The 14,018-nt window shown below is 41.4% G+C and overlaps 1 protein-coding gene across 1 annotated transcript; it reads right to left on the bottom strand.

The window, feature by feature from the left end:
- Positions 1–466: 466 nt before the first annotated feature.
- LOC310947292 (coatomer subunit delta) lies at positions 467–13,752 on the bottom strand. Its single transcript, XM_083914078.1, has 10 exons — positions 13,601–13,752; positions 12,056–12,319; positions 8,175–8,354; positions 6,839–7,044; positions 6,523–6,684; positions 4,986–5,151; positions 4,549–4,696; positions 4,308–4,416; positions 3,093–3,297; positions 467–2,082 (listed from the first exon to the last, which is right to left on the bottom strand). Exons 1-10 carry the CDS (start codon positions 13,601–13,603, stop codon positions 1,993–1,995), a joined length of 1,533 nt encoding a protein of 510 aa, XP_083770204.1. The 5' UTR covers positions 13,604–13,752; the 3' UTR covers positions 467–1,992.
- Positions 13,753–14,018: the final 266 nt, after the last annotated feature.

Raw genomic sequence — 14,018 nt, 5'->3', positions numbered from 1 at the left:
CGATACAGTGAGACATACCACTGGTGTTTTTATAGCTACAAATGTTATAATTTATAAAACTAATGATAGTTTATATGAGTAACAGTGATAATTGCAGCAGGAAGCGTCATGCAGGACCACGGCAGCAGGCACCACCACCATCATCAGCAGAGACCTGCAAACTGTGCGTTCATGCACCACCTCTTACCCCATACTTCATTTTTAATCAATTTGTTATCAAATGCTAAATGTTGTTGAAATACCTGAGAAGCAACAGTACAAATGCCATTCTTAAAACTCCCTCACTACTAAAAAGACTAAATAACTCTACGCCTGCATGGAACCAAATTTACATTATTCAGCACTGATGATTCTGACCAGGTGAAGTCCTGGAGCTAATGGAAGTGCATTAACACAACAAAAACCCAAGTCAGACTTACATTTTCAATAATACATTTTATTCCATTAAAGATTCTTTTTTTTCTAATTGTACACTGGAATGTTAAGATTCCCCTTCAGTAATTTAGTTAAAAATGCTCAAACTAGTCATTTTCAACCCCACATCCACACAACCATTGCTAAATTGAAATTTGGGGAGTACAAATGAAAAAAGAAAAAAAAAACAAGAACATGAAAGAGAAATGTTATATTTTGAATAATGTTGATGCCGATGAGAATGTAAGTAAAGGATGACTAGGTGGTCGAACAGGGCTTCAGTAGTCTCTGCTTACCTTTGATGTGAGGGGAGGGGGTCGAATATCAGGCTGCCAGTCTGTGATCCCTGCTCCGTGTGTGTGTGTGTGTGTCAGTGTGTATTTCCACTATCAGGCCAACACACATCCTCTCCGATCTGAGATCTAAAGCGCCTTGTGGGATGTCAGATTAAGGGCTTGGGTGTTGTTTCTGGGCTGCGTTCAAGGTACTTTTCACTCTGTGATATCTGAGGGCTGATCATCAGACTGAAACGGACCCGAGTGAAACATGGCGTCTCTTTTTAACAAGGTGAGGAGTGGTTGCAATGGTGTTACAAAAGCGACCATGAGAAAAATCCGACAGATGCAATGGTGACATATATTTCCTGGTTTGCTCTACAGCTGAAAATTCCTTACAAAGTCCTGCTCTTCACTGTCAAATTTTAATTTCCAGATTAGTGGTAAACAATGACAAATTATACAGCAAACAGTAAAAAATATCCGTTAAAAATAAAAGGACAACAATTTTGCTGATGATAACCGCAAACAGTACAGACAATATACTGAGCACAGAGCCATATTTAAGTGTTACCTACAAAAAAACGACAACTCTGCGTCGTCACAAGAAAGAAAAAAACCCAAAAACAATCATCTGAAGTGAGATATCAATAGATCAAATCACAATAGTTTAACGATTAAAGAGTGACAGGCTTATAATGATTGCGACAGCTACGATTTTGCAGTTATTATGGATAAGAAAATGTGAAAAGAAAGAAAGCAAGAACCCCATTATTATTGATGAACCATTACAACGTGACTGCAGACGGAAGGGTGTGGAGGATGCTAAACTACCAGCGCTCTTTCTAGCGGAGACTGATACAGTGGCCTCAGGTCCCTGTTCTCCCTCTCTACCTCCTGGCAGGGTTTTACTGATAGATTGACGAGGAGACGGCTGCTGGCCTCTCCTGCACCCCCGCAGTCATCCTCTACTTAGTCTGAAGTCCTCTTTACAGTTCTGCTTGGCGAACACAACAGCATCAGTGTAGTTTTCTTTTTTGTGTTTGTTGGTTTTTCCTGTTCAATTTACTCTATATATAGATGATCCTCTCTCATACAAACATATAAATACACCACCACTGCTCTGCTCCACCACAGGAAGAGGCTTTGCCAGAGGGCTGACGTAGTCCTGTCGATGTACACAGTCTCTGAAATAGTATACAGGGTGGGCAGGCAAGAAATCTTCGATCTTTCTCTGTAGCATAGATTTGGACTTTTTTTTTCTTGGTGATTTTTTGATTTTGTCGTTCTCTTTGAATATTTTTTACAGGATTTCATATTTGTCGACGACGAAGGAGGTTTCTGAAGAAAATCTAACGGCGCTGTCCCCGTCTACGTGAGTCGCTTTGGTAACCTGGGGAAAAAAAAGAAGAAAGGGAATAAACACTTGGTGTAGTTCATCAAGGACATTACTGAGCACAATCAGGAGAGAGCTCAGCTGTCTCAACTCTAGCCTGCATGTCTACACTTTACACACTAATCTATACATGACATTTCTATCATGGGCCACCAATACTTAGTTTTTAAGGCCAATACCTGACGTCGATATTTGGGAATTCCTAAAAGTCTGACAACATATTGGCCGATTTTTAAAAACGTAAACAAACCATCTTGATATGGCTCCCTTTGATTCCTCTTTTTTTTTTTTTTTTTTTTTTTTTTTAATTGTGAGCTACAGCCATACTGAGTGCAACATTTTAGGGCGCACTCACACTGTCCTTCTGCACCGGGCCAAAACCGTTTTTTTCGGCTAAAGCCTAGTGCGTTTGAGCAGTTTGAGTGCACCCGCTCCGCGCATAACTGCGGCCAACGGGCCGTCCACGGCCCGTCTGAGAGAGGTGGGCTTTTGTAGAGTGCGTTTGCACATGTACAAGCACGAGCGCGCGCACGTGTACGATGCCTACGGCGGTTCTGACGTCATTTATGTGCGCCTATTGGGATATAGTAAATAGAAGGATGGACCATGCGCGGACATTTACAACAACAACAACAATGGCGGCAAAAGGTTCACGTTGGTGTGATGCGGAAGTGGAAAAAACAGTCGGACAAGACGCACAAAAACTCTGAGGTCTATGGAAAGATTTGTAAACAAAGAGACGCATCGCGGTGACGTCAATCAATGCGTGTGACGTGTTACGGCGTGATGACGTATAGACAGCAAGAAGCATTTGCGCGAGGCCCAGGCAGTGTGAGTACAAACAGGCCCTGGGCGCAGGGGGAGAGGGAGGGGGGACAAGTACCCTAAAGCCCAGGGCGCGGTGCGGAAGGACAGTGTGAGTGCGCCCTTACAGTGTATGATCTAAACTCATGAAGACAGTGGTGAGCAGTTTCCTTCACACACAGAAACCATGACAGGTAACCCACCTGGATGTCGCAGTAGTTGCGCTTGGACACAAAGGACACATTGATAGGGAAGAAGTCATTGGGCTGTCCGGCAATGCTGAACTCCAGGCTGCCGGTCTTGTTGTTGGCATCAATGACAGGTAGGCACCACTCCAGAATGTTTCGCCTGCTGTCGTGTTTGTACTCTCCATCCAGATCACCAATCACAGGAGCGCCCACACCAGACCTGCAGTGGAACAGGAAAACACAAACATGTCGATACATATAATAAACGCATGCACATACGGAGAACTGAGGATTTGAAGTGGCATGCATGCCAATAGATTAAAGGAATATTTCAGCCTCAAAATGTAGGGCTGCCACAAAATCATTAGCAGACAAAAAACAAAAAAACAAAAAACATTTGGAGCTGTTTCTTGTCTAAATTAAGTGAAAATCTATGTGACTGGCGGCTGGCCTAAAAGGCTGGAGGGCTTTTAATTTGAAGGGCCAGATACAGGAAGTTGTGACGCTCACTCAGTGTTTTTGTTTTTTGTAAGATGCCAGCTCCCTTGGTTGTACATCTTGGTAAACAGTTAATAATTAATAGCCAATCATGTCGAGAAAAACGTCTAAAATATGGGATCACTTTGAAAAGAACAAGAAGGTAGCCTGGCTACCAGCCCAGGTTCTCACAGTCTCCTTGCTGATTTTTTTCTGACACATTCAAAATTAGAATCTGAAATAATTTGCCGGTGTCTTTAACAGGCGGTAGACTTATAGCGCGCAGCTGTTTGCACTTTTAAAATAACTATGTTTAATCATGTATATATGCGGGATGCCAACATGGGTGTCTGCATCATTGTTTCCAAAAGTCTCTGTTTCTGCCCGTCCAGACTAAAATAGGTTTAGAAATGTTTTGTATGAAGTAGCCAGGACACTAGACATAAAAACTTATAGTTTTTAAAATGAAAACTCATTAGTGTGGATGTAGCCTGACATGAAGGCTTGTTGATATCGTGGAACATTGTCTTTTAAATAAAACTACAATATTAACCAGGTTTTTAAGTCCTATAGATGGTCCCTAAATGCTATTTCAGACACTCTCACAACAGTTACATTTTCACACTATTAGTTTATGTTGATCTCAGGTCTGAGGACAGTATGTCTCAACTACAACTGAGACTTTTACCGCATCAATAACCCACGACATAAATTTGTTGAGAGCTCATCCAATTGTTTAGTAGATATACTTACGGTACAGGGATGCTGATGACCACATCGTTGAGCTCTAGGCTCTCCTCCTGCAGCTCGTATTCAATGTTGACATCACAGCCACTACCACTCTCTGAAGGCCAGCAGTTTACTGAGGAAGGAACGAAACAGTTTATATATCATATAATCGGTCACATCAGTGTCTTCGCTGGACAAGAGCAGCATCACATCACACTGGCTTCACTCCAGAGTCCCCGGATAAAGCACACGTATTGGCACTTACTGGTTAGAGGTATGAGGGCCTCGTCTGTGGTCTGTAGTCTCCACTTCAGCACACCAACATCATTGTTGAGAGGGAAGGACTTCTCTGGGTTCTTCAGGCCAATCACTGATTCAGCTGAGAACAACTTCTTGTCCACATTGGGATGTGTCTGAGAAAAGGAGACAGAAATATCCAGTCAATATAATTTCAGCACACATTACAGTTTGGATCATTTAAACGACAACGATTTGAGTTATTGTTTTAGATGCTGATGTTTTTGGAAATAGTTTTCCCTCTTTGTTAAACGCATGTTTAAAAGGCATGAAAGGTGATATCCTGAACTGTAGCATCCTCTGATTAAAAAATATTATTTACATAATACAGTATAACCACAAGCAGTATTGTTGTATGGCATAACAGTGTCTCCAGCAAATGTTTAGAATATGTGGTGGACCTACTTGCAGCTGCAATCCTTTGTTGTCATTATTGTTGATAATGAGGCGGATGCGTCCGTTCTTGTCATCTGTGACTCGGAGCGTGACCATGCCCAGCACCTCCATGTTCTGTAGGCCGCCGTCACGGCCGCAAGTCAGTGAGATCTTCTCCTCCACGCGCAGGTGTACACTGGAGAGGAAACACATCCAAACAGGCTTTAAAGTCCGTGTAAAGGAAAAGGTTTTTCACATTTTTGGAGTTACAGATATTTTGGGCCACACTGCTCTACATCAATTCTGTTTTGAGAGGATGCCTCCTCGCCAATTAAAAAAGCTGCTTTGTGGTAGGATTTATGTCCAAGACGGTAAAGAACCCAGAACTACGTTTTTACAAGCTGCCGAGTCCAAAAACTGAACCTTTATGAAGTCACAGGCATTAGCTCAATGCTAACACATAAGTAGAATTACCATAAATGGAAAACGGAAACGATCGATCATGATATGATCCGAACAAGAACAATAACTCCTACAACAAGGCAAATAATTAATGCTTAGTGCTTTATGCTACTGTTTATTTGTATCATTGCAATATTTACAAATTTACAATAAAAAATTAATTAATTAAAAAGTCCATTAGCTCAATGCTAACACACATGGAATTACCATTAAAGCACTAATGGAAATTAGCATTGCGATTGCGACCACATCCTAACATAAGATCGACTTCACATGCTTATAAAACGCGTGTGTGCTCATACTTACTGTCAAAATGCTTTGGTGTCACCTACAGAACTATAGTCCGTCTAATACTTATATCTAACAACAACTAACAGTCATAACTGACAGTTCATTACTGACTGGGAGAGTTGGGAGAGGCACCTGTCCCGCGATTGGGCGTGGTTTTATTGCCTCCAGCAGACACGCCCCCAGTGTCTCAGAGAGTGCTGCTTCCTTTTTATGATTTTGAAAACTTGTTTAATATTTTTATTATTTCAAATTTAATTTAAGCAATATAATAATAATAATGTATGAGAGATGAATACTTCTTAACTCTTTGAAATGAACAGCTTCATGAACAGACTGGTGTGAGTATGACTAAGAGCAGCTACTGTTGTATACAACTTTGTATCCAACGCAGCGCTGGAAATGTATTAAAATATCGACTTTATTAAAGGAAATTATGGAGGAAAATTACAGAATAGCCTATGAAGTCATAAAAACAAACAATATCTTTGAGGGAAGTGTAGACTGTTTGATTTGAGCTTGACTGAAAATATTTGTTCTTCATATCATGTTACATCCACTTCGTACTTATGTCATAGTTAGGGCTGAATCTGAATTTTCCATGTCGACAGAGTTGTTTTTAGAAATGTTTTGACATGTTTTTGGTCATTACTGATAAATATTTGTCACGCCTCCGCACAGAGTACAATTGAAACAACAGCCCCTGCAGAGCAGCCGACCCACAATTAACTCTGATAACTGCTACAAGTCCAAAAGTTTATCGATATAAAAGAACTAACAATTATGTTGAATCATAAAGCTTGTGATGTGTGTTTACCTCTCCACATTGACTGGTGGTGGTAGAGCTTTAGATACATCCGAGCCCCTCTTTCCTGTGGTGGGCATGATGGTTTCACCCTCAGACTTGAGCTTGTCAACAAAGTTGTCCACCTCTTTCCCTTTAGCACCAAGTTTCAGAGCCTTACTGGGTCCACTTGGTCTGGAAAGGAAAAACAAACCACCTTTGAACAGTGTTCTTCAACCATTAAGAAGAGTGTCAACTTCTAAAACACCCCCAATAAAAACTTAAATGGCTGGCCACAAAAGCAACCCAATCGCAAAAAGCGATGCACGTGTATTTGTTGGAGTTGTACCTGACTGGAACTGATGTGATCTTGGGCTTCTCAGGCTCAACGATAGTGTCTGTGATGATGGACCCTGAGGAGACGCTGGTCATGCCGGCGCTGCCAAAGCCGCCGAAAGCTGGCACCTTCTTTCCCGAGCGCTCAGCGTCCCTCCTAGCCTGCTGCAGCTCCTTGGCCTTCCTCCTCATCTCTGCCTTGGCCTCTCTTTCCTGGGTCTGTGAATTAAAAAACAACAATTTAAGTGGTTCTTAATAATACGACAGTTAAACACAGATAGGAATACATCACTGGTGCTTTCACACCGATCTCATTTGGTCCGTAATTTCTGACTTTTCAGTTTGATCGGAACCAAAGTTAAACTCGCATTTGAGACTAAATATAGATGTGTGGGGACTGTAAAATGTATTTAGAAGCATGTGTGCAATTAACCCACAGATGCGGTGGGCAGCATCTCCCATGAACTTTGCTACATTTTTGTGTTTAGTTTGGTGTCTGTTACTGGAGCATGTATGGGTCAAAAGCACCGTTCGTGGAACTACTCGTTACTGGAAGACTGATGCGGACAGCTCAGTTATACTCAGCAGCGACAACTAACACCCTTTTAATTTCTCCCTTGTGATTTGTGTGCATGGGGATCTGCTCATGCTTCTTCAACTGTACAGTAAGTTGTTTTTCCTGTTAACATGCTTATATTCAAGTTCGTGTTGGTAAAATACTGCAGCGTCAAGAGATGCGCTGGCTTATTAGAAATTAGCAGTTGTTATAAATGTACAGGGTAGGTTTCAGTTTTTCTCTGAATAAATGCTGCCGCTCCCCATAATGCAAACAAAGTTCCCGCGTCAGGATTCCCAACTACAGAACAAAACAAGTAGGTGCAGTGACTAGCTATGGAGAAAGCAGGACTCTAGAGCCCTTCCACAAACCAATCAATCACATTAAGTACAGGTGATGACAACAGGAAGCAGGTATGTCATGGAGCGTTGTCCTGTGCACTTGCATCATTGCAATGTGAAAACAAAAATAACAACAATAATGAAATATATACAATGTATCAAAACGTGACCCTTGGTTCGGACTTTCAGGTCTTAAAGGGCTCTTAACTGCTGTTTAACTAATGCAGCGCTAGAAAATTATTTTCAACACAAAGGGTGATAAATGTTTGTAAAATAATAATCAACACATCTGGAGATTTGTGTAAATGTATAAAGTACAGTAGTCGTGTCTACCACTTTAGATGTAAAGTTGTATAAGATGTCACAGTACACAGCAATGCCTTGATTTGTCCATAAGGATCACTTAAATGGATTTTATCCAATAAAGCATACAGACAACAGTGTGATCTCACCTCTCTGACAGCACGGAAAACCTTCTCCTCATGGGAGTCCATCTCTGTGAAGGTGCGGATCTGAGCCAGGTTGACGTTCTCTCTGTAGCCTAGTGCCACGATCTCATCGAAGGCAAAGATCAGGTCAAAACAGTGCTCCGATATTTCGCTCTCCTCCAGCACACGACAGTATTCTGGGATCTGGAAGAAAAACGAATCAGACAACTGAACCGGAGCAAATATTTTAACATCTGGCACATTGTGCAGAGAGTAACTTTAGGAAAAGTGACAGAAACATTATTTCTACGTGACTAGGCTAAAAGCGTGACTGCTGACACCTCCACCACTGATCATGATGTCTCTGATGCTGAAAGAGAAGACACCTCCAAACACAGATTGTTTAAGCATTTCTCTGCTGAACCTAAACACTAGTCTTCCCATCATTTTTGTTTCTAACAAAGCGTTTAATGTTTGCTATTTTACACATGTCAAAGAAACACCAGTTACTGTGCAATATTATTAGCAGAGCTTGATGTAAAAATGAACCCTGACCCCATTTCCCACTGAAGTATGTGTTCGTAAAGTTTTAGTGCTTCACCGCTCAAAATTACCCAGCCATTAGGGGGCGATCACGAAGTTTTGGGAAACTGTCATGCTGCTGTTTGTTGATCCAGCAGCTGCAGCCTGTAAAAAGCTTTTCTTAATGTTGCGGCTTCATCCAGAGTAGAAGAGTAGCCTAACGTACAACAGCGAGCAGATGTCATCCAGGCAAAAGGAAAACCAAATGTCTGAAGCCGAAGGCAGAGAGACAACTTTATTTATATTTTGTTTCAAAGAGATGCACAGATTTCAGATGAAAAGAACCTTATTTTTTAGGCTGCCCCCTCGTAGTCAATAAGTCAACTTATCGATCAATTTGGTCTTTCGACTAAGATTTCTTTAATATTGGTCTTTTTTTTGCTTTTTCAGGCTGACTGACTTATTTCGAAGAAACTTATGAGCACATCTCTGGTAAACATGATTTAGGCTCAACTTACACTTGGCCCAGATGATCTGAGCCGACCTTAAGCATGATTGCCCCTCCTCCCTCCTCCCCTGCGGCCCAGGCCCAGCGTGTACTCGCACTATTCAAACGATCCGGGCCACAGCATGATTGCTTCTTGCGTACACATCATCAACTCTCAAAGTTTTTGTTGTCCAACTGCTTTTGAACATTTTCATCTGACCAAATCTTCAGCGAAGACTAGGTTGTCACAATACTGGAATTTCAAAGTCGATAAAGTGTGAACAGAGATCTGGTCGATACTAATGTATTCAGCTACAATCCTGTTTATCTTCTGTGTTTCTGCTGACTTGGCTCCATATTATCGCTGCTGATTAAGTAGAGTTGGTAAAGCAGACCTCCACTGCTTCTGTCCATTGCTAGTTGACTTCCTAGACATGTTATTGTATCATCCTGTTAAATTAACAGGCAGGACTGATGGCGTTAGCTGCTTAGCTTCACTTTAGCTCTGTTCACTTTTACATCTTTAGCCTTTTCGCTGGTCGTTAGCCTCGTATGCTAAACACTGTCAAACAGCACTTTGTTCATTTTCTACTAGAACTGTTCTTAAAAAGGTCCTCCAGCAGCAACTCTAGCTGTGTTCAGTCAGCTCAGTGTTGTTAGCATGATGAAGCAGCGTTCATGTGCTCAGATAGATGAGCTGCAGCTGTCTGTAGCGCTGCTGGGTGATGTTACTCATCAACTGGAGGAGGCAGAGACGGCACTGTTGACTCAAGTTAGCATCTAATCCATTACTCATTTTGAGTATCAATTATTTCCCTAGTATCGATATTTTTGACAAGCCTAGTAAACTCTCCACCTCTGCATCAGACCACCGCAAACTGTTCTGGGACATATTTTTAAAATGTCTCTTGCGGGGAACAGTCGCATATAAATAGTCTCAGGTCCGCCACCAATGCTCTTGTCGTACATGTGCACATGCACGTTCTCATACATGTGCAATCGTGCTTTACTAAAGCCCCCCTCTCTCTCAACCGGGCCTCGGCTGGAAAGTGCATCGTGCTTAAGCCTGTAACAATTGTACTCACACTGGTCCAACAAACTAGACTTCAGCTGTCATTCATGCTTGGGCATAGATGGAATGGTAAGTGTGCGTAGACCCTTAAAGTGGTGATTTTGCATGATTCTTTGTAGAGAAACTCAGTTTTACAGATCTGTAGATTAAATCAACTAATCCATTCGTCAACAAAATCTTTTTTTTCTTAAAAATCAAAGACAGCCCTACTTAATGGAAGTCTCATTTTGATTCAAAGAAATTTTAATTAGCAGGAATGTAGCACAATTTTATTCAGATTTTTCTTCTAGAAGATTCTGATGCAAAGATGTGTACATTAGCAGGAATGTAGCACAACATCATAGTGAAACAATGCTTTGTTTATTTAAAGGTGAAGGTGCAATACTTATATTTTGTCCATTAAAATCAATGAATAATCATGGTAAATCATTGTGATCTCAATACTGATAGTGATCGTGATTATCATTTTGGCCATAATGCTGCAGCTCTAGATCACTTGAACAGCAATGACATACAGCAGCAGGTTTCCTGTTACATAACGGAATTAAATAATTCAGACAACAATTTCATTGATTGATTTACTAAATACTAAAGGCTTTCAGGATGTTGTCTTACTGTTGTCTCTGACGCTACCTGGAGATATAACAGGTAGTCAGCAGTTCTTATTCAATTTTCTGATTACTCCCCAAATAATATTCTCCTCTTTCAGTTGTGTCATAATTAAATCCAGTGTTGCGCGTGACTTTGCCTCAACTTATACATAATTTGTTTTTCCTATCTTTAGTGTTTTGTTGCCTGTGCTTGTCAAGCATTACCTGACAGCTACACTTAATATTTAGGTCAGTAAAATAATAAAATTGCTCATAATTTTTTCTACCTGTAAATTTACACTGGATTATTACAGAAGATGATCCTGTAATCCCTTCTCTTTATTTTAAGCTACTAGTGTACAGTATATACTGTTGGATATCCAGAATCCTCTTTGCGCACTGAGATACTGGAGACTGCTACAGTGCATGTTAGAATAGCAGTGTTTCGCCTACCGTTACATTAGGGGGGTGCTGTGCCCCTCCAACGGCATCCCCCGCCCCCCTTGAACGTCAAGTTAATTTTCTTCAATTATATTTCTTAATAGAGTCAGATCACAACAGAAGTCATTTAGGGATCCCTTTCCTATAGAACAGCTCTGTCCTTTTAGTAAACAAACTAAACAGCCTTATGTTATTTATCGTATTTACACAATGACATGTTAATTCTGGCTCCAATGGTTACACATTTACAATTCTCAGAAAACTCCGACAGCGTTGGAGATTCACTTGTTTAAAGAAACCATAAAGTGTTTTTTGATTTGACTTTGGACTGATTTAAACAGGGTTTGCATTGTGTCTCTGATTTTTGCTCGTATAATTGTGATCCTTCTGTCTGGTGATTTTTAACGCCTTTTAACACTGATTCATTTATCCATGTGGGGATTGACCCTTCAATACAAACCTAACCATTAAATTGTCTGATTAAACACAGACTGGCACGCTAAAAAAAGAACAGTCAGGCAATCCGCTACAGTGCGCTGTGTAAGTGTAAACCTGGGGAAAACACTGAATAACTCAAAGGGGATAACAAGAATCTGGCTGACAGGATTCAGTGACTGGATAGGTTGAAAAAGTGTACATCCATTAGGCCTACCTACAGTCATTTTGATAAATGTATGTAACTAGTATGGACTTACGGCGATAGAAGGCAAATTATTAAAGCGATTGCCATTTGCTGCGATGGGACATGTTAAGTATAAGACAGACAAAGAAAGTCAGCTCCATGGTTCCTTACCACGCGGGAGAAGAGTCTGAGTGTCTCCAAGTCCTCCAGGATGTTGCTGTTCTTGGTCGTGATGAGGACCATGTAGAGTTTCTCCAGTGGCTGGTACACATAGCGAACACTGTCTGTTTCCACAAAGGTGTGCTGCTTGCCCGTGTTCATCAGTTTAGGGAATGCAGCCAGTAGACCCTCAATACGTGTCCGGGTCATTTCCACAAACTGCCGCGATACAATGGCCTTGCCGGCCTTGGTGCACACCGCCGCTGCCAACAGCACCTGCAGGTAAAGAGAAGACCGTTACAGTGCCTGCAGCGCTTCATCATTACAACACATTCACTCATAATTTGTTTGTTTGTTTTAGTGTGCAAATGTCACAATATGGCAAAGTAAGTTATGGAACTAAAGGATCTTATGGAGCAGATGAGGTTGACAATTTGGCCTGAAATTTGCAGTAACCAGAATTCCAATTAATGTTTGTATCTTTCTAGGGAGAGCAAGTTTAACATCAGCAAATGTAATATCGTCTTCAGACATAACTGTGTGGCAGATTCAGCACACACATTCCCACTCAGCTAGCAGTACCACCTAGATTATTGGTTCGCATGACTCAAGGCCAACAACTAGTTTGAGTGTTTATTTAAGAAGACTGAAGGAGTACTAAGAACATAACTAGCTGTATAAACATTTAGACATTTTATTAAAATACTTGCTGCCGCAGAGATTACATGAATGCCGAATTTGACAATGGTGAGAAGCAATTCCAAAAACACCCGAGTGTTGTTTACAATGTGTGTATGTGAGCCGAGAAACGCAACCAACTTTAAATGAGCAAAATAATAAATTGTGTTTGGTGAGGCGTTCACATCCCACTGGAGACAACGGTGGCGTCGACAGGTAAGATACGTTTTCAGAAAGTTAAACAACATACAACTGTATGTTCAGCTTAATATGAATGTAATCTTTATTCCATTCTGTTGCATACATGAATGAACTGTATTGGTTCCACGTTGACAATGGCTGAAGTTAGAAATGAAAGACACCGACTGCGATGGATGTGAACTCAATTTACAAAAGACAACTGGATTTAACGTTGACAGCCCTGAATGCTTGCTGTAGCTGGGTAGCCATAATGCAAATACAAATGTTTATGTGGATATGGTTCGCTAAAGGACAATGTGTTGCCTGGCTGAGCAAACTATGACAGCAGGTAATGTTAGCTCTGGTAACGTTAGCTCGGGTCCGGCCAGTGACAGGAGCTAACATAGCGCTAGCTTGTCCAGCTAGTTCACGTCAGCAGTGTCTGCACTCAGAGCCGCCTACACACGTGAAATATGACTCTGAATAATAAAACGACAGTTAATTTGCTTGCTATTACAAACTCATTATAAGGTTAGCGCTGTCAAACAAGTGAAGAGCAACGTCTGTCGTCCCTGTTATTCGCTCTTGGATAACCCAGCTCACTGGCACAGCTTTAGCTAACCAGGCTAGCCAGTGTTGTGATAATAGCTAGGCCCGATAAAAGCCAGGGGAATATCTTCACTCTGGACTGCCACTCACCATTTTGGTCTCTCTCTGCGGTACGACGATCTTCCGTCTCTCGTGTTTCTTACTGTGGTGATTTCTAGTCACTCTGGAATAGCAAGGTGCGAATATACCGCTGACTTCAGGTTGTGTGATTGTTAGCTGGCTAGCGTCAATATGGCAGCAGCGCAGAGCCACGTCTCCACCGGAAGAGCCGCGATAGCCCCGCCCACCGAGGAAACCAGTGACGTGGGCCCCTACATGTTGGCGTTGTTGCATAAATAAGTTCAGAGCACTACTTCAACTTTCTTCCTCTTGTTTGGATTCTCAGGTGATGCCTATGGCAAGCGGGTTTCACATTTAATCGAGTCACACTCATATATGTGATTACCTTTTAGATATCCACAATACCATGTATCCTAGTCAAAACTGAATTCTTTATTATTCTTTATTT

Source organism: Echiichthys vipera (genome assembly GCF_963691815.1).
Source record: "Echiichthys vipera genome assembly, chromosome: 5".
Lineage (NCBI taxonomy): Eukaryota > Metazoa > Chordata > Actinopteri > Perciformes > Trachinidae > Echiichthys > Echiichthys vipera.
This window is presented reverse-complemented; position numbering and strand designations above follow the sequence as displayed.

Coding starts and splice junctions, on each gene's coding strand:
- LOC310947292 (XM_083914078.1), bottom strand. Junction 6,685..6,838: donor ATCACATCAGTTCCAGTCAG/GTACAACTCCAA, acceptor TTTCCTTTCCAG/ACCAAGTGGACCCAGTAAGG. Junction 4,697..4,985: donor ACAAAGGATTGCAGCTGCAA/GTAGGTCCACCA, acceptor TCCTTTTCTCAG/ACACATCCCAATGTGGACAA.